Source organism: Rhipicephalus sanguineus, chromosome 1 (genome assembly GCF_013339695.2).
Source record: "Rhipicephalus sanguineus isolate Rsan-2018 chromosome 1, BIME_Rsan_1.4, whole genome shotgun sequence".
In the NCBI taxonomy this organism is placed as follows: Eukaryota; Metazoa; Arthropoda; class Arachnida; order Ixodida; family Ixodidae; genus Rhipicephalus; species Rhipicephalus sanguineus.
This window is the reverse complement of record NC_051176.1, coordinates 182,164,450-182,190,454: the sequence shown is the minus strand read 5'-3', so window position 1 is coordinate 182,190,454 and position 26,005 is coordinate 182,164,450. Positions and strand designations below refer to the sequence as shown.

At 44.7% G+C, this 26,005-nt stretch overlaps 1 protein-coding gene across 1 annotated transcript in view; it reads right to left on the bottom strand.

Annotated features, from left to right (window-relative positions):
* Positions 1–25,769, bottom strand: part of LOC119403397 (L-xylulose reductase) — a 36,337-nt gene extending 10,568 nt beyond the window's left edge. Inside the window, exons 1-5 of the mRNA XM_037670339.2 lie at positions 25,568–25,769; positions 20,941–21,038; positions 13,382–13,536; positions 10,392–10,434; positions 8,916–9,080 (exon numbers count right to left, since the gene is read on the bottom strand). Of these exons, the coding sequence (XP_037526267.1) occupies positions 8,916–9,080; positions 10,392–10,434; positions 13,382–13,536; positions 20,941–21,038; positions 25,568–25,619 (513 nt within the window). The 5' untranslated portion in view covers positions 25,620–25,769. The remainder of the gene's footprint in view (positions 1–8,915; positions 9,081–10,391; positions 10,435–13,381; positions 13,537–20,940; positions 21,039–25,567) is intronic.
* Positions 25,770–26,005: the final 236 nt, after the last annotated feature.

Below are 26,005 nucleotides of genomic sequence, written 5' to 3'. Positions count from 1 at the left end.
CGCCAGTGTGGCTGTCATATAATCTCTTTATTAAAAAATTGTATTTTCTTTAAAAAACACCCTGTATATATGAAAATTATGACATAATGGTAAACTATTTAGGGGTGATTTGTAATGAAACTAAACCGATCAATACTTGGAAGAAATAGATATTGAAAATTATTTGTTTGACATTCGTCGAATTTATTTGTGGTCGAAACCTTATTCTCAAAAAAATGGCTGGTTCTCCCGTAATCAATAGTAGATGTAAGCAAGAAATGGGTACCGGTAGACCAGATTGGTTCGAGATTATACTAGCCACATTCTTGTGCATGTTCGCAAGGACACACACCACTAAACTACACCACACTACATTGTGCACCCATTCATATGGACGTCATTGTTTGCCGTCACTGCGCAAGATAAATCTTGTGCTTTGCCTAGCGTCTGCGGCCGATCCGGCCACGACGCGACAGCAGGCTGGTTCACGCCACCTCTCGAAGTATGCGGCAACCCGCACCGCGAAACCTCTGCCTCTGGCAGCGCGCCGTTTACTGGCGCACCGTGTCGTTCAAAAGAGCACTGGTTTTCTGCTGGTGTTTAAAAGAGGAAGTGTATGGTGCCCTATCTGCCTTTAGAATGTCTATATTGTAAATGGTAAATAAGATTTTTTCTGTGGACAAGAAGTTATAGCTTCAGGAATACTAGTGAACCAGCACTAAGGGGACCGCTAAAGCAACATATTTTATAATCTGTTTGGACCGCTGCCAGGGCATGTAATGTGGTCCTGTAAGAAAGGGTGACTACCAAACACCGCAATTTTTTTAAACTTTTGGGCTAATTGCGCGGATGTCTCGTTTGAAGTGCCTAGATAACGGCGCTGGTATTTGGCTCAAAGTCGCTTGAAGGCAGCCGACAACGGGAGTTGAAAGCATTTCATGTTTAATACATGATAGGTTTGCAAGGTTTGTCGCATATTGCCAACCCCTTTACGTTCACTAAAAAAGTTTTAAGAAAAGAAGCTTCGCCGGTGATACACGATATGACGTCATCTCTATTGTACAGTGGCGGTCAAAATTTTACGGACCATGGGAGCGCGTGGCAGACAGCACCGAGGTGCCTTCTCACGGCTGCTTCCGAAGCTCGAGAGCGCGCACTGCGCACGCGCATCCTAGTTTACCTACCGGCCTGCTCGTTCTCTCGCTTCAAGTGCGCGCGAACCAGAACACCAGAGAAAGTGCAAGGTGCCGCTTCTGCAGTCACCGCGGAAGCCCCGAGCGATTTGCCTACAAGAAAACTTTTTCCACTTGGCGAAAACTTCGTCCTGGTCTGGACAAATTTTTCGTCAGCTTTCAAGATTTTTCTTCATTTTTTAACCCATGTGGGTTTTTATTGTAGGTTTGTGCTATAAACCGGTTGATGCCATGTTTTTTATTTCAAAGCGCATATGAACGGGCGCATGACAGTTGCACCGAGCACCACAAAAAAAATTTCAGCATGCATGAGTTCCGCGAATGGAAGCTGCTGGGTAATCTTATCACACATGTCGATTTGAGACAAACTGATGCAAAGCGTATTAGGGGCGAAGCTCCTTAAGGCGGCACCCGTTCGTCCCTCGTAGTCGTAGTCGTAGTAGTCGTGCGTAACCAGTCTTACGCTTTGACCTCCAAGGTGGTGCCGGTGGGAGATTTTTCCTGTGCGTTGTTGAACAATAAAAAAATTCGCAGCGTGCGCGTTAACTAAAAGCCGAATTCTTCTGTCTCTCATTCCCCATTAGCAGCCATTGGCATGTTCCAGTAGGAAACGTTAGTAGAAGTAGAGGTGTAAGTGTTAGCTAAAAGCCGACTTCTTCTGTCTCTCATTCCCATTAGCAGCCATTGTTTACCTCCAAGGTAGTGCCTGGTGAGATTTCTCCTGTGCGTGATTAAACAATAAAAATTTTGTTCAAAACGCCGTTGATTGATGAAATAAACCAACGAAAGACGCCAGATGTTTTGTAAAAGCAAAACGAAAGAACGCCAGATGTTTCTAAAGCAAAACGAAAAGACGCCAGCTGCTTAACGAAAGACGCCAGATGTTTTCTAAAGCAATGGTTTTCTAAACAATGAAAATTCACAGCGTACAAGTAAAATTAAAGTGAGCTGCAAGTCGTCATAACTCATCGAACCTTTAGTATAAACGCGCCCGATCTCACGTCGGTGATGATGTACTGGGCAGAATTCACGGAAGATTCACGGTTTACCGATGAACCTCCGCAGCTTCGCCCACTCATCATCATTCACTCCGTGGATATGCTGTGATTTTTTTTTTCCACGCTGCGGAACGTTTGGGAACAAAGCGTAGAGTGCGACGCGCACCGAGCACTGCCAGTACAATTTACGTATTTTCGTCACGATATCATCGCTCGGTGCTTCCGCGGTGACTGCAGAAGCGGCACCTTGCGATTTCTCCGGCTTTCCGCCGCCCGCGCTCTTGAAGCGAGCGAACGAGCAGGCCGGCAGGTAAACAAGGATGCGAGTGCGCAGTGCGCGCTCTAGCGCTTCGCAAACAGCCGTGAGAAGGCGCCTCGGTGCTGTCTGCCATGCGCTCCCGTGGTCCGTAATATTTTGACCGTCACTGTACGTTTGTAGTAAGCGACGTAATCAACCACACTTCATCTAAACAGGAAGGACGTAATGAACGCAAGACACTGCTTATTGAAACTGAAAATGAGATAACGACAAAAATTGCGCTTGTGGTTAATGCCAGAAAGTAAATAATAAAGAGTGAGCATTAAAAGCTTGTGAGTGCCTGCTACCGGGGTTAGATTATTGTGGTAATGATCAAGCCATCTCGGGCGTCGCATTACTTCACAATGATCGAGATAACGCAAACGAGTGGTGTTGTACGTGAGACATGACACTAAATACTGATAAAAGAAAAATATGCGCGAAACTTGGCGTGATGCTATTTTCCCACTTCTTTAACCTATCATCTCCGCCTTCGACAGTCCCCCAGTGCTGGTTAGCCATCCGGAAGCTTTTCTGGTTAATCTGCCTGCCTTCTGCTTTTCTGTTTCCTTCCTCCTTCCTTCCTTGCTTGAGGTAGTACAAAATGGTTCCGCTAGTTTCAATTTAGCTATCGTCGCAATGCTTATGTGAAAAGAATAAAGTGCTGAGAAGCTGTTTTTCCCTAGTTAGCCGTAGAATAGAGACATGCCTCCCACGTTTTGATGAAGTGTGGTATTTTCACCACCCTGATGTTTACTCCTAGCTATTACTTTCAGCACCATTCCACTAGTATCAGCTCTATCATCCCCATAAAGTTTAACATACCGTACTTCTCAACGATTGCTTGTTCAGAGTTATTTTGCTCCCACAACCGCAAGGGACCGGAAACCCTTACCTGACTACATAGAGAACGCAATCGACCCAAGTGGTCTTAAAAAGGCGGCATCAAGCCTGCTGTAAAGAAAAGGAAAGGGGGAAAACGAAAACAAATATGCGGAATGGTTAGTTTGTGTTTTGTGTATTTTTTAGGGGTGTGCGAATGTTCGAGTTTCGAATTCGAATCGAATGCTATCTAACGGAATAATTCGATTCGACTTTCGAATAGCTAGTATTCGAACTTTCGAATAATCCGACAGGACGAATATCTAAAACGCGAAAAAGGCCAATGGTGCAACTTGGTGAAGCTGGGGCGGCTAAAACTAATGATAACGTCGTTACATTAGGCCTTTCGTTAAAACTTTCACCAATTTCCTGGCTCAGAAGCGAGCGCATGTTTACTTTAGAGTATATTATGTCATTTAAGCCCGTAAAAAAAAAAAAAAAAAGCAATGAATGCGATAGCAACAAATTTGAATGTAACGCGATGAACGGAAACCAGCTCGAAATTTCCAGCGCATCGCTCAAGCGCAAAGGACGCACGAAAAGAACACACACAAGACGAGCGCGAACTATGATGCGTCACAGCTCGACACTTGAAGCGCACTGCTCAAACATAAAGCAGGACGCACGAAACGAACGAACAGGTCCACACAGGACGAGCGCGAACTATCACAGTTGTTACTTATTTCTGTTTGAACAGCGCGCTCCTTTCGCAAACGCGGCCGCTGCAGCGAGCGAAGTGAGCTTCGTATGCTCTGTTACTTCAGCGCGGACATCGCGGGGAAAGCACATGACAGACAACTCCACCTCCACGACCCCCCCCCCCCCCCCGCCCGCCTCCTTCTTTCCTCGGATAAGCGCACGAATGCGACCACGCCCTGTAGGGCGAAGAGAAACGGCGTTCGCAGGAGCGGGCGAGCTGGCCGACGCCTTTAAGTGCGCCCGTTTAAAGCCCCTTGTTTGTGGTTATGTAGAGGAAGAGACGCTTATTTCTGGATGTTGGAAAGTAGCGGCGCTCCTTTATCCACGCCGCCTCTCCCTCACCGGGCCGTCAACCTCCTCTTTCTTCACTCTCTCTTTCGCGGAGCCGGCGCATCCGCAACGCTGAATGGCTGCAACGCGCGATACCTCCCAGTCAGGTGACCCTGACGTCACGAGAAGCGAGCGCCAGCAAACTTCGCGCGCTTTCAGATGCTCACGCACGCCATGAACCCTCCAGGCGTCAACCCTCCAGGCGTGTGTGTACGGGTGTGTGCAGGTGTGTGCGTCCCACGAAACACGAAACCTCTATAAAACGTTTTATGGAGGTTTATAGAGGTTTTAAACGTTTTAAAGACGTTTTATAGAGGTTTTGTGTTTCATGAGGTGTTTTATGTGTGCATATGTGCGCCTGCGTCTGTATGTGCGTGTGAGCACGTGTTAACGTGTGAGTGCATGGGCGTGCGTTTGTGTATGTGTCTTCGCGCGTGTTTGTGCGTGTACGCACGTATGTGTGTGTGTATGTGTGCGCCTGTAGTGCGTGCGTGCCTGTATCGCATGTATTGCATGTGCATGCATGTGTGCATGTATGTGCATGCGTGTCTGCATCATTTGTGCATGCGCGTGCGTGTCTGTATCGCTATGTATGCGTGTGTGTGTCTGTATCGTGTGTCATGTATGTGCCTGCGTGTCCTTATCACGTGTGTATTTATGTGCGTGTCTGTATCGCGTGTGTATGCGCATTTGTAGGTAAGTGCGTGCGTGTCTGTTCGCATGTACACGCACGAGTGTCTGTATCACGTGCGTACGCGCATATGTATGTATGTGCGTATCTATGTCGCGTGTGTATGTGCGTGCGTGTCTGTATCGCGTGCGTATGATCGTGTGTATCTATGTGCGTGTGTTTCTGCATCGCGTGTGTATCTATGTGGGTGTGTGCATGTATGTGCGTGTCTTTATCACGTGCGTATGAGCGTGCGTGTGTGCCTGTGTGCCTGTATCGTGTGCGTACGTGCGTGTCTGACAGCGGCATTGACACAAAAAGGCTTCGGGCCCACTCATTTGGCAAAATTCAATTTAAGCAAACCACCACATTCCTTCTTGGCTGCCTTCTTTGAGCTCATCAAGATCACAATTATGAAAAAAATTCTCGCAAGTGCGAACTTGATCATATGCGCGCGGTTGCGAGCGCTGGCGCGCGCGCTATCTCGGCAGACATCACCAAACGGCTCGTACACTTCTATACGTATGTAAGCGGATTTCGTGCAGTCTGTTGTAGACTGCAGGAAAACCGCTATTCTCCCTGGAGCGGCTGTATTCCCTTACATCAGTGTTTTACAATGAAGCGGTTAGAGCCGAGCTCAAACTGGTGAAGTATCGTCCACAGCCTAGCGAAGGAGGGCGAGGAGGAGGGAAGAGAGCGAAGCATAGCATAGCCATGTATAGTATAGTATAGCAAGAGGGCAGGAAACGGAAGTTGGGTGAGGATGAGTGATGTGAGGGTGAAGAGGAGGAGGAGGGGTGTGGGTAAAAGCATATGGAAGTGAGGGTGAGAGAATGGAAATGAAGAAAGAGAGAGGGTACAGCATAGCATAGTCATGTATTGTATAGTATAGGAAGGGGTGGGAAAGGGACATGAGGGTGAGGAGGAGGGTGAAGAGAAGGGGAGAGTGTAAAACATAGTATAGCCTTGTACAGTATATTATAGGAAGGGGTAGAAAATGGAAGTGAGGGTGAGGAAGATAGAAAGCAGGAGGGAGAGGGTAAAGCATAGCGTAGCCATGTATAGTATAGTATAGCAAGAGGTCGGAAGGGGAAGTGAAGTTGAGGAGGACGGAACGGAGGAGGTATATCATAATATAGCAGAGGTGAGTGGAGGAGGAAAGCGAGTTGGAGGTTGGAGACATGCTGGCGGTCAAGCGGAGATGGTGCTCCTTCAGTTTAATCCATGCAAGGGACTCCTTCGTGGAGCCAGTGTTCGTCTAGCTTTGCATCAGCTCGCATTTCATCGCTGACGCTTCCCTTCAGCTCCGCTGTACATTGGCATTTACGACGTCAAGTCAGTTAAAGTCTCGCATAAATTGTAGAGTTACGCGAGATTGGATGCAAAAAGGTTCACAGCTACCCTTATACCCCTGACACACGGGCACTCTAAAGTCCTTTAGACTAGGGGACATCTTCCGGAAAGGCGTTCAGGCGCAGTGACACACGACAAAGGAGTAACTCCTTTCTGGCAAAGGTTCTTTTCCGAAAAGCAGATGCCGCATCTACTTTTCGGGCAGTAAGGGAGTACTCTCGCACACAGTGTGCAGAGCTGATCAATAGAAGAAAGCGTGTCACAACGCTAGGTTGCCCCGTGATTTCTTCCCCTAGAGAAAATGTGTTCATTTCCAGTAGTGAAGCGATTTGTTAAACAGTAAATGTTTACAGTAGCTATACTCTCGCACGCCCGCATCACGTCACTGGCGCCGCCACGTTGGTGTTGACAGTGGCACAGTGCGGGCTGTCGCCGGTTGTCAAACCCACACGTTGTGTGTCGTCGCGCGCGTCACGCTTGTGTTCCTTGTGTTTACAGTAACTATACTCTCGCACGCCCGCATCACGTCACTGGCGCCGCCACGTTGGTGTCTTCAATGTGTGTTGTCATCACTGTGCCTGCAAAACCCGATCTGCAAGGTCAACTCGCTTATCGAGGAACACGCGACTCCACGCTACCTGCGAGTGCGCTGCAAGGGACGCTCATCGGCGTGCTTGCCATACGCGGTCCACGTCCCACAAGAACGCTTAGCGAGAAGCGCGTCGGGTGTGCGTTGGCTTCGGTCGCCTCTGTTGTATGCATTTGTTCGCTCGTGTAATGTGAAGGCGCGTCTCTGCGCTCTTTTGTAAAGATTCTCGCGAGTAGTCGTTTGAATTTCGCCTGCGCTGCGTTAATCTAACCATCAAGAAATCCGAGAGCAACAAGCGTCAGGATTACCGCAACTCTTCCTTTATCGCTATCGCTAATTACTCCGCTAATCCATCACGTGATCACAGTTGTGTGAATAACGCTATGAATAAAACGCGGCACGCCGGCACTTTGACACAAACGTGAGAAAGGACGGCAAGAACGTGGGTACCAAAACAGCGACTATTCATAGTTGCAAAACCAATCGAGGTCGCTGCTAAAATGCAAAAAAAAGAAAAAAAATATACGAACGTGAGCAATATTATAAGCCGTCAAACATTAAAAACAAACGTTTTCGAGTTCTGGTAGCGCTAAAAGTGATCTACATGCGTAGCTTTTTTAAAAATATATCGCTCGCAGAAGAAGCGCCATTTATTTTCGGCGTTCTTCTGAGGAACCACCTGAAGCACTAGTCCGGTGCCGTGTGTCATCGGCGCAACTCCTTTCTGAAAATGGTCCCTTTGGGCGACAAAAGTGGTTTACTTCAAAGCACTTTACTTTTGCCCGTGTGTCAGGGGCATTACTTCGTATAATATTACAATATGTTGTTATCGCATTCATTGCTTCGCCCTTGCCGTGAAACTATGATATTTTTCTTCCTCGCCCTCTCTCACGTTGTCATGATACGACATATTCGAGACTATCTGCTGTACACCAGCTTGCTATAGAAGTGAGCAAATTATGACAAAGTTGGGATGAAGTTTCTATGGAGTCAGCCCTAGTCAGATTCGTTACATTAGTGGAAATTAGGCGGGACTGTTTTGGTGCACTATTTCCTTAATAATCTAATTTTTTGCGGTACATTTCTCGTTATATGGAAGGTCGGGATTCTTTTGATGATTGTTTACCATATATTATTTACAACCTCGGTGTAGTCTGTTTTCGATATGGGCGATTTCAGTAACTATAGTTTAGGGCCGACTAATAAATAGCTACAATTAAACAACGCCAGCATCACACGTTCAGTTTTGCGGTGCCAGCATATCTGTGACCTTAGAACTTGAATCAAAAACCTCCGAAAAATTACAGCATATCCACGGGTGAATGATGAAGAGCTTGGGCGAAGCTCCTGAAGCAATCATGATCTCGGGATCCGCTTCTCGTTGAGCCCGTTTCGCAGCGGCGTCCTTGGCGCGCACCGTCTCGGGATCCGCCTGGCTGCCGCCAAGCGAGCGCCTGCCGCTGCGCATCGTCCATGCTCCACCAACGATCCGACACGTACGGCGACGATCCAGGAGAATGAGAGAGGTGCTCGCTCCCCGAGCATCCCCGCGCAGCCCGCGCAGCAGCTAATCGAAGAGCAGCGACACTTCCAGCGCCATCTAGTGTCGATTCACACAAGCGCCATATTGCACACAATTCTATTGGACCAACGCCATCTAGGAAATGAGACGAGAAATGGTGATGACACAGATTGTGTACAGCGCCATCTAGAATATCGTCCCTGAACTGCAGTTTGTATGTACTTCTATGAGACAGCGCCATCTAGTGCATTATACGGGGCATACTTCCGTTTACGCCGGTAACGCCGGACAATGGAGACGTGACAAGGTTAGACTAAGAGGAGCTACGCCCCTAAAGCCAACAACACGCTCAATCAGTCTCTACACAGGCTGATGCAGTGGAAATGAGGAAGTGGTACCTACATTGTATGGGCCCAGCTCGAGCGCCATGACTCTGGTAAGCATGTCGAGGGCAGCCTTACTGCCACAGTACGCAGCGTGCTCAGGTAGCGCCACTAGTGAGGACTGGCTCGACACATTCACCACGGCACCAGGCACGCCTCGGGATTTCATGGATCGCACGCATATCTGCGCAAAGTGGCATTGGGCTCTGTTGATGTCATAGTGTAATAATATTGAAGAGATGTCTGTGAGAGGGGTTGTGAAGTAGACTGAAGCAAAACCGCACTGAACATGATGTAACATCGCATTTAGTATGTCTTGCAATGGGTGGAGCCGAACTTGATGCGCAGTCTGTGCCAAGCTATATAATCACACTAACGTGTGTCGCGCTGGCCATCATGTGGTTTTTATATTAAAGGGACACTAAAGGGAAACAATGAATCGGCCTAGATCGATAAATTGTGCTCTGAGAACTCCAATGTCGTTAATTTCGCCATTATAGGTTTATTAATAGAGGTGAAAATGAAGTTCAAAGTTTCATTTTTCAATTTCGCGCCGAAACCTCCCCGCGTGACGTCGCGGATTTCATAGTGTATTTATCGTATTTTGGCGCCATTGGCTCAACAAAATTACCCCAAACTAGGTATGTTAAATCTATGGCCCCTTCAGAGGACAATGTACTTCATTTTTACCGATTAGGGACTACGTAGTCCCTAGTAGGCGACGTCAAAACATGTGACGTCACGGCGAATGGCGCGGAAACTTCAAGGTGGCGTCGCCGCCCACATTTTGTTCTTGCGCGTTTTCTCGCTTACTAAGCGTCTTCTCGCCGCAAGCGTGGTGTTTTTGGTGACGTGAAAGAGTACTTTACTAATGTGAGAAAAATAGTTTTGCTCTTTAGTGTCCCTTTAAAGGAGCCCTGCAACACTTTCTCAGCATGGTCAGAAAACGCTGCCGATCGGTAGTCGACGCTTCTGAGAACATGTATGAGCCAACCATTTTAGCGCAGCGAGCGGCCTGGAATTTACCATTAATTCTCAAAGTCGGTTAGAAATTGCTCGTTCTTTTCAGCAATGATACCATAAACCCAAATGACCGCGCCATAAACATAATGTCCACGGAACTTCGCTGATTTGAGCATAGTGAGCTGCATAGTTACCGCGGCCGCCGCGGGATGCCACGACGGGCCCGCGAGCGAGCGCGCAGGCAGCTTCGCACTAGCGGTGCCAAGCCTGAAGGAACAGCGTAGCAGGTGGCCTTTTTTATAAAATGTAGGCTTAACTTGGATTGACAAGCAAGCGCGACCACAGGAAACCTATGTTCTATCGCCAGATTTAGACGAAGAAAGGTGTTTCAGGGAATAATATATTTGATTTGGAAAGAGCTGCGATCATTCACCTCGACATAACCTGGAAAACGGTGAGAGCGGGGACATCGTGTTTAGGACAAACTGAAGGGATTTAATAGACTGTAATGTAAGTGCGAATTATAACTTACCTGCGAAACGTTCACTGCGGCCTTGAAGTTCACTGCAAAAATTCTGTAACAAGTCGAGATAGTCATATCAAGCATGTGAACGGTTATAAAGATCTTTGCATGCTTATGACACGTCGGGCTCAGAGGACACCAAGGACCTGTCTTTCGCTACGGTTACTGTTATGCTGAAAACACTTTTCCTGCTTTTTAACCTCCTAGTAATGTGGTGTGGAGCTTTATGTGTCTGTAGTGCTCTTACACGTATTTGAAGCTCATATCATGAGCTATCACTTATTTGACCTTACATGTATATACAAGGAAACAGTTCTTTCAAACTGCAAGAACTCAGGTAAGAAGTTGAATTACATGAGGGTGTCGATTGCGATTACAACGGGTACCTTTGTTAGTAGCGTCTGTATCACAAGTACTCGTGATTTTTCAACGTTGCGAAGACGCGGCAGTCAATATTTTCACTTGTGTCAATACAAAGAAAAACACTTAAGTGCTCTCAGATAAATAAATCAGGGGCTGGAAAACATTGAAGAGCAATCGCATGATTGCCCCCCCCCCCCCCCCCCGAAAAAAAAAAGAACAAAGCCTCATGACCAACGTGCAGCCACCCATTTTTTAAATCTGAACGCGTGAGCATCAACCGCTGAGTTGATAAGCGCCGTACAACGGAGCGCAGTGGGTGATGTGAACGAAAATACGCGCATGCGCACTCTAAGTAGTCCTGCGCAGCTGTCGTCTTCTAGGCTTTTCCGGGAACCGGACACGAGCCCCGCTTCTTTTGAGCACCGCTATCGTCATCCTTAAATGCGAAGCATTTCTTTGCGAACTTTTGGCACTTTGAGCGTTTCTATCTATCTATCTATCTAGCCACCTACGTCTGGGTGCTCTCATGATCGCCTCCTTAACTTGGTGTTGACCAATATTTGCATGGGAGGGAAAGAGGATTTGACGAGTATCACTGTCGGATCATGATATGATGAACGTGAAAATCCTGTCGCTTACGTCGTCAAACCCTTTCCTCCAGACACGTGTGGCACATACCCGTGTAATACGGACCGCGGTGTACGGGTATGCGCCACAGGTGACTGACAGTTTATATCTACCCAGAAACGGCGAGAACAGATATTGGTAATTTAAATGCGCGAGCGTTAAGAAAAACCGACATCGGCAGCGTTGGCCAGACGAATGGAAAGAATAAAAATTAGGGTCAAAGCAGGTATCGAACCCAAGCATTCTGCGTGGCAATGAGGTATTCTACCACAGAGCCACGCCAGGTCTATAAACTCGTTTGGAAAAACAGCTTATGCAGGCGTAATGTCGGTGCAACATCAATTGTGGTTGTGGTGCAGGCTATCTAATCTTATAACAAAGCAATGAACACTACGTATGTACTCCTACGATACAGTACAGGCGTCATGTCAGGTTAATGTCTGTGGTTACAGTGTTGGCTCCGCTTTTATAGCAGTCTAATAAACGTTACATTTGTATTCCTAATTCAGCAAGCTATATTGAAGCATTGCTTGAACCAGGAGGAATACATTAACGAAAGTTACATATGATATTCACATGATTTCACCATCAAGTGCACTTAGTTTCGATAATAGTGCCGTATGTACTCTAACGTGAGGGCTGACGTTACGTCGCACCATAGGTTACCCTTTAAACGCCAGTGTTGTCGACATGCCTGCTAAGCCCACGATGTCCACACAGCTACTACACTCACAAAAACACGTCGATCCACCCCGTAATGCTTGGCCCAAAGCCATAAAATACAGCATAGAAGTACACGCTGGCTGCTTCGCATGAAACCGATACACGCTGCCATCAAGTTATAGAGAAAAGGTCAAGTGGTCAAGCCTCAGACGGATGGGATGTGATTACACCCCCTAATTATTCTACGTGCTTATCAGTATTTTTAAAGCGGAGCTCTTAAGCTTTTCGTTATGCCGTGCAGAGTCGAAAAGAAACTCTCATCATCAAAAGCCGGCGCGCGCTCTGGCTCTCTTCGTCCTCTTCGTGGTCTTAGTCAGTCTCCATGCTTAGTCAAGCTAATTAAGCCAAGCTATGCTAAGATCAAGCTAATTAAGCCATGTCGTGCTATGATGAAGATAATTACGATCACATTAACGCAATTGTAATTAAAAATTCGTTAAATGAGGCAAGACTAATTAGGGCTTTACTAATTAAGATCATGATAATTAACAGCGTGTTGATTAAGGGTTTATCAGTTAAGGCTGCATTAATCAGTTTAGACATAACTAATAAAAATTTGCTAATTAAGATTGTGCTAAGAAGACTATGATAATGAGGACTTGCTTATTATCAATGACTTCATTAACATGATCCTAACTTGCAAGGTCTTAATTAGCATGATCTTAATCGGCAATCATCAATAGCACGGTCATAATGAGCAACTTCTTAAATGTCATGGTGTTAATTAGCATTCTTTAATTAGCGAGATTCTAATAACGTAGAACGTAATTAGTAAGAACTTAATTAGTAATATCAAATGAACTCTACGCTGAGGCGGAAAAACTTTGCCGGAACTAAGGTTACATTTATGTTGTGTTGCCTTCGACTGAGGTAACGCAGAAAGTGAAGATAATAACGAGAGATCAAGAAAGCTTTATCACACCGCCATAAATCCAGCAAAATTATCGTTAGAAGAATGAAGAATGACCATATGGACCCCCTCTGTGATCCTCAATAAGCTTGTTGCTACAAGATTGTTGCTACATTTCCAATGCACTCACCGCCATAAGATGCCGACTAGCGTTAGACTACTCGTTTGCTTCGTTTTAGATCATGATCGGCGCTTAGGCTTGTTGCTCTAATAAAGAAACTGTTCGAAAACGCCATAATGTATGCGAGAAGAGCTAAGGTCAGGGCGGCGCATGATGACAATAGCTAGAAAAACGTGAAGAAGCAAGCTAAACATGCGAGTTAATTAAATTCTCTTTTCGCGTACTATTCACACGTGCTTGCAATACGAAACTTACTTGTCAATACTATCCGGTTCAATTTCTCCAAACGCTTCTAATTTGGTGATGCCAGCGTTGTTCACGAGCAAATCTACGTCGCCGATGTTGGCCAAAGCACGCTTTGTCGCCTCCCAGTCGGATAGGTCTACGGCCACAGGAATAATGTTGCTCACCTAAAAAGAAAGGCGCAGATATGTGAACTTTTGTGAACTCGCAGGCCTTTCAAACATGCGAAAAGGCGATCTTTCTGTTCGCCACTCGCTGTTATGAAGACACCTGGAATCGGAAGGGAAAGGAACAACTGCGATAACCGTAGCAAGCACGAAGACGAAGCATGTGTGATTTCCCCTAGTCTCGTTAGAGTGTAGTCTGGTAGTTATTTTGCGGGGCTTCAACGATGAACGTAGGCGTACTCGAGGAAGCCTCATAGCGCACTAAACGATGAAAACTGGAAAGAATATTGTACAAAAAGGCTGATTGGCTCGCCAACGGCACCAGCTTTTTTCTTCTTGCTTTATGTAAGTGATCACTTTTGCTTCAACCAGTGCGTGCAGCTTAAACAAAGATATATGAAATTGGCTTACATAAGCGGTTGGCCTACGATTCATTGTTTTACAGCGATAGCTGGTATAAGATCACAGCAGCTGATTTTTAGTGGCGTAGTTGTCCGCCGCTTCCGCCGCCGCCGCAGCCGGTGTTCGTAACCGCTATCGCGCACCATGAAAAAAAAAAAGAAAAGCGGGAATTTTTTTCGGGGGGTGGGGGGCCTACTTGCTGAAAACCATGACTATTTGAGAAAAACACCTATTTTCATTATTTATTTTTGGTAAAAATACCTACTTCACCAAAATTTCGGGGGGGGGGGGCGGGCAGGCCCCTAGCCCCTCCCCAACCCCTGGCTACGGGCCTGCTAGCAATACTTAACAAAACCTAGCAACAACTTAGTCAAGCCGGGACTAGTTAGCAGATCACTAGCTTCGCTGAGGCCCAAGCTCGCGGGACTTAGTGCAAGCTGTCTACATTTTTTTTTATGTTACTGCCGGGAGAAATTGAGGCGCTTTTTTTTAAATAAAAGAGCCAAAGCCACATTAAACGGAACCAAGAAAAAAAAAAGCAGTTTGCTGCTGACAATATGGTCGAGCCTGCTCCAACGACCTTTGCCTGTGAACCTCTCCAGAACCTTTTTTTCTGGGAAATAAAATGATTTGATTTGATTGGTTTTGATTTTGTCAGCGCACTCATGTCAACCGTGTAACTCAAAGCTATATTGCATTTAAAACACACACACACACATAAAAAAAAAACCCAGTATACACAATTTTAGCTAATGCATTGCGGAACTGCTCATAATTATTAATGTCCACAATATAAGGGAAAGTTATTCCCGTCGCGGGAGGTACGTGGTAAAAATGATTGATGGAAGCACATTGTATTGCATGAAGCGAGTCCGACTTTGTGACGATGGTCACTGCAATGGGATACATAAAACGGTTGGGTGATGAGGTAATCGCAAAGTGCAGGAAGATGGTGCATTTCATAGAACAAAGCAATACGCGATACTTTTCTGCGCAACGACAACGGTGCGAGGGTAAGGTCTGATTTCATGGTGGTTATACTTGCTGAGCGGCTGTAATTAAGTAACTGTCCCATTTTGACTGGAACATTTTATATTGGTTTGAAGTGGCTACGCAAAAAAAAAAAAGTCTAAGTGGCAGCGCATGAACGACATCGCAATACTTGGGGAAAAATTAACATCACCAATATGCTTTTGTTGGTACCATCTTCCGTTGCGTGGACGTAATGGCGATGACTAGATGTGTAGAGCGAGTAGTTCTCCTTGGCAACCGGTGCGCTTTCCTGCACAGTCGGCAGCATTTTCTTGTTCTTGGCATCTACTGAAGGCATCAAAAATGCTTGAGCTCTTCTCCTTTTTAGCTTCTTCTAAACTCGCTTTAATCGACGCAGTTTAGGATCACTTCTTCTTCAAAGAATAGATCGGTCCCCAATATCTTTATTTCCGTCGTCGTCCATTTCAAATATACTGTCTTAAATCAAAAGATAGATGTGTTAATGTGGCGCAAAACTAGAAAAGAAACACTAAAATGAAGATAAAAACAGGAAAGTCTGCCTTTTAGCCTTTCTTACCGAGTTTTGCGCTGCAATATTATGTCCTTCAGTAAGTACCAACGCGCCCAAGCAAAAGTTATCCTGGAGCGAAAGCGCTATAGCAAAGCAACTATACAGACAATCGGTCAGGCCATGCATATGTAGATTTTCTCGGCACGAAATGAACGTAGCTTGTGCACCATCCCTCTACACAAGGATGCCATCCCTTAAATACATACACTGCAATGGATTGCACGTCGTGGCGTTTCTCACTGAATGGTGGAGCACTTGAGTCCTTTTGCAAGCGCACGAGTTTGCTGAGAACATACGCGCGGAATTATATTTCCCTGTGAGGAAACATAGGGACGTTGACTAATTCTGCCGTGAATCGAAGCTAGCATTACGGAGATGTCAATAGTCACATATCCTGAACCACTTCCCGCCAATTCTGGCGTACAATTGGTCTATGGCGATAACCTATTTATTACTGTGTCCAGCATGTCTCTAGCCTGCGACTTCATCCTTACGCCGATGGAAAAAGAATTCTAATAATGTATGTGTGACGTAGTTCTCCGTGTTACTACGGCATGACTGAAGGAAAGAAGATGGCTTTAAAGGGCTCGTTTTTCTTTGTTAGATAAAATATTAATGAGAACTAACAAACAATAATGCCAAGGAAAGTATAGGAGATGTTATTTGTAATAATTGGAATATAAATGTGAAGAAAGTAAAGTGGCCGAAAAGATAACTTGCCGCCGGCAGGGACCGAACCTGCGACCTTCGGATGGACCCACTGAGCTACGGCGGCGGTCATCCCCCCGTCCACTTTATAGGGTATATATGTGCATTTAAACCTAGGAATATGCTAGTCAGCGCCGATCGCAGCCATGGCGGCGAGTGTGGAACACTCTTTTTCTGCCTTTTTGGCGAAGGTCGCAGGTTCGGTGCCTGCCGGCGGCAAGTTATCTTTTCGTCCACTTTACTTTCTTCACATTTATATTCCAATTATTACAAATAACATCTCCTATACTTTCCTTGGCATTATTGTCTGTTAGTTCTCATTAATTACGGCATGACTGGGCACTTTCACAGTTACTATGTCCGTTGTACTTAAAAAGAAGTTACTGTGAAAATCGCTTGCAAGTCTCTTTAATTTCTTGATTGGATATTAGAGCACACACCCTCTCTATGCGAATCAGTGCTTTTTTTTTTCAAAAGGGCTGAATGAAGAGTTTAGGAATACAGATTCACTGAATGTGTTTATTATTTTTGGGACAGGCACCCATATATTTACAGGCTGTTTCACCCATAAGGGAAAACTCGGTGCGCATTGGTATACGCTCCGAGTAAGTGTGAAACAGCTTGTACTTTAACTGATCCCTATTTCTGGTATGCGTTGTGTGACGCATTGCAAGAAGTATCCAGAGAGATTACGCTGATTGCTTTTTGCATGCGGATTTCATTTCCTTATTCATCGAAGTCTTTTGTTAATTTGTAGTCTGCCTGCCAGCAGCACGTCCTGCTTTCGAATAAAGGCGCTTTAGTAAAAAGCAGCTGTAGTAATCTGTGCATATACGAAAGTTTTTTTTTTATTTTGTTTTTTGAAGTAACCGGTCTCGTTCATTTCTCCTGGTGATTGTTCCCGAAGTTTTTACACTCGCGCCAGGTTAACCTCCCTGCGTTTCCTTTTCATCTATTTCTCTCTCTCTCTCTCTTTACAGTTGTCCTTTCAGCCTCAGCGAGATCAAAAGTGCCATTATATACATTACACTGAAGTTTATAGATAACTGACAAGTGAAACTTATATGCATATTCCTAATATTAACTAATCTATAGTCGTAGAAACTTTTCTTGTTCGGCTTGTGCAACAAGCACGTTACTAAGCTTTAGTTATACTCTATCATCGAATTGTTTTATTTTCGACCGCAATTTAATGTAGGTTGTTTTTATTTGCATTCACCTCGCTGTTTACTTGCATTCAGCTGTCAGCTGTTTTAGTTGCGTCCTACTGCCTAAATGTAAAAGTCAAGGAAAACAGATAAGTTATTTATATTTTGTAATTGAGGTGTAGAAATTATAAGCTAAAAAGGAAGGAAAATGGTCAGAAAGCAGCGAACAACTGGCAGCAGCTGAATAACTACAAATGGCCTCCCCATATGCTTTCTTTGGCTTCATTATCTATTGACCTCGTACTTTAGCGTCGAGCGTCTTTTCTTTTATTACATTAGTTTCAAGCCTTTGCATTAGCAAAACTTTAATGCGAATGTATGCAACGCAAGAGATTTTAAATGCAAAAGCGAGCAGCGGCGAGGCGCTGAGAGAACTTTGTAGAAATATGATCGAGGGTATGTAAGAAAGGTATTTGAAGTTTCAAAGCAATGTTGTGACGGGAACGTCTTAATCTCCATTCCGAACGTGGCATAAAAAGGAAATTAGAGATTATTTGCAAAGAGAGATTATTTGCAAAATGCAAGCAAAATTAGCGGATACACATAGGTATTAAAAGTATAGAATATGCACCCCGGTGTTAATCTGTAATCTAGGCCCTCGTCAGGAAGCCCAAACATCGTGGATGAGAAACAGTATAGATTTGGCGCGTACGCTTGAGGAGGATATACAGCGTCAGGTAGGCGCACTTTTCTTGCGTGTGCCGATTTGGCGAGTGAAAATATATTCGTGCGTAATTTAATGGAGTAAGCTAATGAGGTTTGCGGCCGTTTTATGGGTGAGGTGTTTGCGTTATAGAGTGCAGAAGAGGAGTTATAAAGGATAAATTGCTGTGGAGGACTCCAGCATGCGATTCGAATCATAAATCCTCATCCATTCGACCGCATGCACACTTTGTCAGTAGACCTGAGAAAGGGGCAAGGAAAGGCATATCAGGTGCGCTGAGAAGACGCATACATTCCCTGCTGCACAGCGGTATGCATGTTACTGTTCGTCTTCGTCTCCTTGTCGAGAAGCAGCTGCCCTACATCTCCGTTACAATATGCCTGCGCTTCGATGCACGTTTTCGGCGTCACAGAAACGTGCACGCTCGTCGCCCTCTAGCCGCGATGGCGTTGTCTTGAAGGCTGCGGCAAATTTGAGTCGATACGAGCGTGACTGTCACGCGCCTGTAGACGAGACTTCAGAACAGCGCGGCTCTGAGAAACGTGACGACGGGAATCGTACTTACCTTTGGCGTTAACCAGGTGACGGGCGAGCAAAGGAAGCCAACAGTTAGGCGATTACAGCGAGCTACAAACGCCAAAATACCCACGCGTTCTCGCGAATCAAATACAGCCACACGATGGCGGGAATGCTGACGCTCTTCAGGAAACGTGCGGTGAGGGCGAGGCGAAGCATTTGCAGCTTGTAGGCTATAGGCTGTATGTCTTTATCATCGGCATAGGATTTCCTTACAACGTTTTGACCTTCGTTGGATTGACCTTTGACGAGTGGTAGTCTTCGTTCCTGGGTGCAATTTTACGATTGCGTGCGACGACTCTTTGTACACTGATCAGCTTAAGTTGGCATATGTTATCTTCCATTTGTGTTATATCGCGTTATTCATTTCACAGCATGCGAAAAGGCTCTCGTAGGCTGAGGCAGAAAAAGAAAAGAGAGGAGCTACATGCAGCAGGCAGAATTTAGCTATTAGAAGCAAATACTAAAATAAAATAATTTTAGAAGGGAAGTTGAATCACAAGAACCTGAAATGGACAAATCTGGAACATATTGAAATAAACTAAGTATAAATTTGACTGCAAAAATGGCAAGAATGATTATCAGACACAATCGAAATTCACCGCCAGTTAACGGTAGAAGAAAACTCACACAGGCACAAAAAATCAAAGGAAAGCAGCAGAAACGCGGTGTAAATCGCTGTTTAGGAGGAAAGGGATGAAGGCCAGGCTCTGGCCGAAACTGTCGAAATGAACACTTCCGTTGTTACTGTTACTCACGGAGGATCCACTTCACTATATATATATATATGTATACACAGGGTGTTTCAAGAAATGTGTCCAACCTTCGCAAAAGATCAGGGAAATGCGATATTTGCTCGGGACTTTCAGAATTGCTTTTTCTGTAGCGGCAGGAATCTTAAGGTAGTTAAGGACATCATTTAGGACGGTAATTAAGAAAGTTACATTAATTAACTTTTTAATTAATGGAGTTAGGTGACTGTGTCAAATGGTAGAATTGAAGTTCTTCATGCGAGGAATTCATCCGAGCTTTGAGATTTCGAAAAAGCGTCCTCCAATAATTGTTGTGGCGTAATGAAATTCAACGAAATGCGACGGCTTTCAACAGCGTAAGCCATCAAATTCGGTTGAATGTCATTACTTCGTAATTATTACTAGAGGCCGCTTTTTCGAAATCTCAATGTTGGGATGGGTTTCTGGCACGAAGAACTTCAATTCCCCAATTTGACACAGTCACCTAACTCTATAATTAAAAGTTAATTAATTTAACTTTCTTAATTAATGTCTCAAGTCATGTATCTAATCATCTTAAGATGCCTAACGCCACAGAAAAAGTCATTCGCTCATTTTGAACGTCTCAGAAGAATATGGCAGTCGCGTTCTTCCATGTTTCTGTTTAGGTTTCGCCATTGAATTTGGTTGAAATTCATTACTTCGTAATTATTACTAGATGCCACTTTTTCGAAATCTCAAAGTTGGATTGGGTTTCTGGCACGAAGAACTTCAATTCCCCCATTTGACACAACCACATAAGTCCACTTATTAAAAAGTTAATTAATATAACTTCTTTTAATTACAGCTCCAAATAATTTCTTTAGCCATCTTAAAATCTCTGCCACTACAGGAAAACCAATTCTGATATATATATATATATATATATATATATATATATATATATGTAGAAAGTGCACATCTAAACAGGTAATATACATACACTGTGAAAGGTTTCAAGAAGTATTAGAAGTAGAACATAATGAATATTTAAACATACTCTGCGCCTAAGAGATCTTGGAAAGTTATGGAGACGCTTTGAGTAACAACGCACGATGGCAGCATGTTTCATTCAGCGATTGTTTAGAGATGAATGTATTAGCATAATGTGTAGAGTAACAGGTTATGTGTTTAATTTTTGAAAGAGTGGTCTGTGCGTTGAAACAAGGCTTTCCGATTAGTTTACTCTCTGACAGGTAATGAAATAGTGACTCTAAAACCCGTCGCTGTTTCGAAGGGCGAGGAATTGGCCCTAATATGCTGTGTAATGTTAACATTAGAGAATCGTGGCAATCATGTCCACGTAGGGTGAATGTTCAGTATCAGTGAAGCGAACCAGGCGCTTCTGAAGTAATTCAACTTCCCGGGTGAGGTCGTTTCTGGAAAGGATCACAAATGACGCTGGCGTGTACTGCATTGTCGGGCACTCTATTGTGATACATTCCAGCCCCTATACGTATAAGTTAGCTGCAAGGAGCATGCTTAATATGCCGTTTAAAAAGGTGAACATACTTGCTTCTGTAGTTCAGTCAGCTTTGCTGCGTTGATGTCTACAGCAGTAACAGTTGCCCCAAACTTCGCCAAATCAGTGGCGATCCGTGCGCCCATTCCTGAAGAGGATAGAGGTAACGAAAGGTCAGCGCGAAGTAAAGTGCAATTGTGATGACCCCGTTATTTTCTAAGTTTATCGGCAACAGACTGTCGAAAGGAAACTAGCGATCTAGCTGTGTCATTAGTTCTAGTGGCAGGGTACTCTAAAACTTTGTATTTATCTCAAATACTACAGCATTTCTGATTCATGCACCTATGGTAGTTCTAACATTGTTAAGGTCCCACATGCAATATACGCTATGTTTTGCTTTGCAGCGCTAAAATTACACATATTCGTATTCTATCAATGACTAAAGTCACATAGATTTCTATTTATGGCAACGTAACACTTTTTCCAGTATACAAAAGCTGTCGCTGAGTTTTTATGTTACCTAATGGCATATTTAGCCGTAGCTGAGAATACATGGGCATTAAGAAAGGCGCTTATTTATAAAGCTAAAAAGTACAAAATAAGCATCAGTTTGCGACGATTCATTGATGTCTGCGCGAAATTTATTTACACACGTTGGAGTAAATTGATCAAGGAGACATATATGCCTAGTGAACGCTCCCCCCCAACCCTACTCTATAACTCTATAACGCATGGCACCAGCGCGCGGTATCGCGTTGTCACGCTCTGAAACACTCAAGTTCGCCGCATGCCGCATACGTATGTGTATGTATATAGATGGGAACAGTTGTCGTGACCAGCTCACGATCATGTACAGCGCTTATACTGCATATTATAAGCCACAATACTCGAATTGAGTTCGCAGCATCTGAAGGATGTTCATGTAAGGCACATATTGGCATTGTCACGTGGCAGCCATTGCCCTGTCTTGCAAAATAGCAAGACAGGGCAATGGCTAATTCCTCTGGAAGAAAAGCCCGCTTAACTTCATCGGAAATAGAGCTTTCTTGTGTTGACACCGGTGAAGATTACTAAGGGGAAAGCCTTATATTCAAGCTCGAAAACTGACCGGCGTCCCGCGTCGGCGTTCCACATCGGTGGCGTTAACACGATGATGCAAAAAAACCATCATCATGTGATGACGTGACCATATAACGTCAACATGACGCCACAGATCGCCAAAATTTATGACGTCATCATAAAGTCACTGTGACATCATCACATGACATGATTGCTTGCTCAAAGGTCGGCCGATGCCGGAGGCAGTTCAAAACAAGGTGAGGCGCAGAAAGCTCAGAATGCCTCCGATCCTGGAGGCATTGCAAAACCACGTTAGTTAACTGCAGAAAGCTTTAGGAGGGGGGCGCGTGAGGTTCAATACATCGACTTAGAAGAAAGAGAAGAAGATGGCTTTAACCTTCGAGTTGACTGAGGCGGATGCATAAGGGACCCTGTGGGTTTTTGTCAGTCACTGGGTCGGGATACAGAGTCTACACTATGCACTCTAAGAAAAAAAAGAGTATATGTGACTCCTTTTGGTGAATCCTGACTTGCCACGTACATGACTCTCTTTAAAGAGGCACGTTAACTCTCTTGTGGGGCACACAATTCTCCGAAGGGAGTACAATGACCTCCAAAGAGGATTCATGTCTCTCTTTATAGAGAGTCATAAACGTGGCAAGCCAGAACTCTCAAAAAAAGAGTTAAAGGGCTCCTTTTTTTAGAGTGTAGCCTCATTGCGCACTTAAGATCATTCAGCATACATATGTAGAATTAAAGAACTTATAAAATAAAAATCAGGAGCCCCTGCCCTATCGAGAAAATGGGGGCAAGCGAAGCTTGGCGTGTGCGTGCACCTTTCTTTCTTTCTTTCTTTCTTCCTTTCTTTCTTTCTTATTTTCTTTCCTTCTTTCTTTCTTATTTTCTTTCTTTCTTATTTTATTATTTTCTTTCTTTCTTTCTTTCTTTCTTTCTTTCTTTCTTTCTTTCTTTCTTTCTTTCTTTCTTTCTTTCTTTCTTTCTTTCTTTCTTTCTTTCTTTCTTTCTTTCTTTCTTTCTTTCTTTCTTTCTGTCTTTCTTTCTACCGCATTGCGCAATGCTCTCGCCTAACTGTTTCCTTTCTCCATGCCTTGGAATCGGACCGTCATCCGCATGCTTAGCAGCGCAACACTTCATTTGCTACAGGCAGCAACAACGGTCATGCGTTCATATCCAGGCAGCAATAAAATATGGCAACGTGAAATTAGAAGTCACCTAGATTACCTCGATAAAAGATGAGATTGCCGTATCAGAAACGGTTGATTGCCGACCAACCCACTATCTACATAGAAAGCATAATTTATTGTTAAATAACACATAGAAATACGCATGTCACCGGCCCACCTTTGACGGCCACATTTCTCGGCGCTTGAGGGCGCCGGGTTTTTTTTTTTTTTTGTCGTTCACACCCAAGACACCAGCGACACTTGTGAGGCAATACCAGCTTCTCTTGATTATGTAAATTTTTATTCTGCAGTACTGTCTATCAGCTAGAAGCGATACAATAGCCAATCCCAATAGCGATCGCGCTAACGGCGAAAGCAGTCAACCAATGAGGAAGAGCTCTTACGAACCAAAAGCTTTTGCGACTACAACCCTCATATCGTGCACAAAGCGTGCTTGCGCAATGGGGAGAAAGAAACACTGATAACACACGAAAAGCCGACATGATAACAGTAACGACCAGATAGAAGCGAGAGGACAAAAATAGATGGTGCGACATTTCACACGACAATATTTGTCTCTGCACAAGCGGACATGCGTGATGAGAGAAGGATTGACCGATGGGTAGGGCTCCGTGTTTTCGGAGTTTATTTTTTTTTGAAATTCGGAGGCTGTTTTTCGGATTTTAATTTTTTGGCAGAATTTCGGCGTTTATCGGAGTTTACTTTTTCATAAAACCGAAATTCTCCGAAATTCGGAGTTTAATTTCGCACTATTCTCATACTGCAATATCTTAGATGAAGTGATATCTGCACGCGAAAACATCAGAATACACGACGCTTATTTTAGTTATCTGGATGGTTTCAACGCACAAAAACATACACACAAGCACAAGTACTTGCACACAAAATGCGAACGTTTATGCGTACTAGAACCATGAAGCTTGTTGTAATAGACGTCACCATACTTTACGAGCTCCGTATATTCGATATCGTCTGGCGCGCCACAGTGCCGTGTCGTCTCGCGCTCCGGTGGCCCTACGTAGTACGTTGACATCTCTCGCTCCGAGCGCGACAAGCCCTTTGTAAAACGTGCGATGGCTGCGGTCTGCGAGATACTCTTTATGTGAGGTAAAGTTTGTATCGGCCAAACCGGCCGATTTATTAATGACCGCTTAGCACACGCTCTTTCGATAAAGAACGGAACAGGGTCATATTGGCCGTTAAAATCAGAGTTTATCAGATGAATCCGAACTGTCAAAAATTTTACCGGCGAGTGTTTATCGGATTTTCTCGAATTTATCCCATAACACGCAGCCCTACAGATGGGCTAGTTGGTATGGCATTATTTACGGAATAGTGCAAAAGCACACAGACGGCGATTGAAGTGCTGTGTCCCATCTGCTTCTATAGCCGTTTGTGTGGTTTTTGCTCTAAAGAGAGAGAGGGAATACATTAAAGGCAGAGTGGTTACTGCGTAAATAGAGGCAAGGATGCTCATGTTGCAGTTCATCGTGACGGTAAAATATTGGAGCAAATAGGAAGAAACCCTTTCGTGTATGACAACCCTTCTGGAAATAAAAATGAGGCAAATTATTTATTTAGAGCATTGGTATGTGAAGCATTTCTGTATTGAAATACAAGAAGTTTCAGGCCACTGTTCTGATACATAGCGCCAAGAACACATTCACTGTGAGGCCGTCTGCTGCACAACCTTGCCTTTAAGTGCGACGCGAACGCTGCCGTAAGATACAAGTCACCCAAAACAGAATACCTGAGGCGATGCCAGCAACTACATTATATTTAGGTGTGCATGCTGAATTCCGCCCCTAATAAAGGTGTCATTAATTTTGAAATCCATACTTTTATAAAGAATGGTTTAGTGCAGGAAGCTGATATGCAATTAATATAGTTATATATAAGGATGTTGATGCCCACAGTAATAGTCGGTTCAGGTCTGGAAATTCGAGCAGTCGCTTAGTAAGCGCAACTGCGCTAAATCACAGTGCTATATTGCAGCTGGAACACGCGTAAACACGGGCACCACCAATACAGCTTTCAGACTTCCGTGTGTTGAGATCCTTCAGGATAAAGGTGACGATTAAAGACGTCGGTATATGAAGGGACTCATTCAAAGTGCGCACCAGCTTCCTGTATTGATGTAAAACGAGTGCGGAGCAGTGTGCTCTTGTTTCCTGTTATATCTGTACACTTCCGCGTGGCACACGCGTTCCTTAACTGCCCGAGCCGCTGTGGTAGTTCCCTCTGTTCTGCGAGTCACGTAAAATAAGCAAAAAGATGGATCTTTTATTTCCGTACTTTACGGAGCGAAGTGCAGTATTTTCGGATCGCACACGCAATACAAATTCAGAAGCCGAGCAAAAAAAAAAAATACGAGCTAGCATTTCTCCCTGTGGGAGGCGTACAGGAGACATACCTTGCGCAGCGCCCGTGACCACCGCCCGTTTGCCTGAGAAAAAGGCGTCCATGCCGCTTTCGGTGCTTCTATTATAAACTTATTTTGTGCCCGATGAAACCGCGGGACCCGCAAGAACGCCCTGGAAGAGGACTTCTTTGTGCCTGCTGCAGGCAACGCACTGCGATTTATGTTCTCCGAGGTCGAACGATTGCTGCCGGTACACGTGCTCGCTGAAAGAGGCACGGCAGGAGCTATCTTCGGCGCTTGTTTTTGAAAACGCATGCGGCGGGCCACTTGGAAATGGCGCGGCGTGGAAGTGGAGCAGCCGACTGGAGATAAAAATGTTGTCGTCTCACGCAAAGCTCAGCGATAGTGCTGGGTTCACGCGTGCCGGATTGTGTTACTAGCGGAGGCGAAGGGCAGACAGCAAGACTATAGATATGGCGAAAACAGATT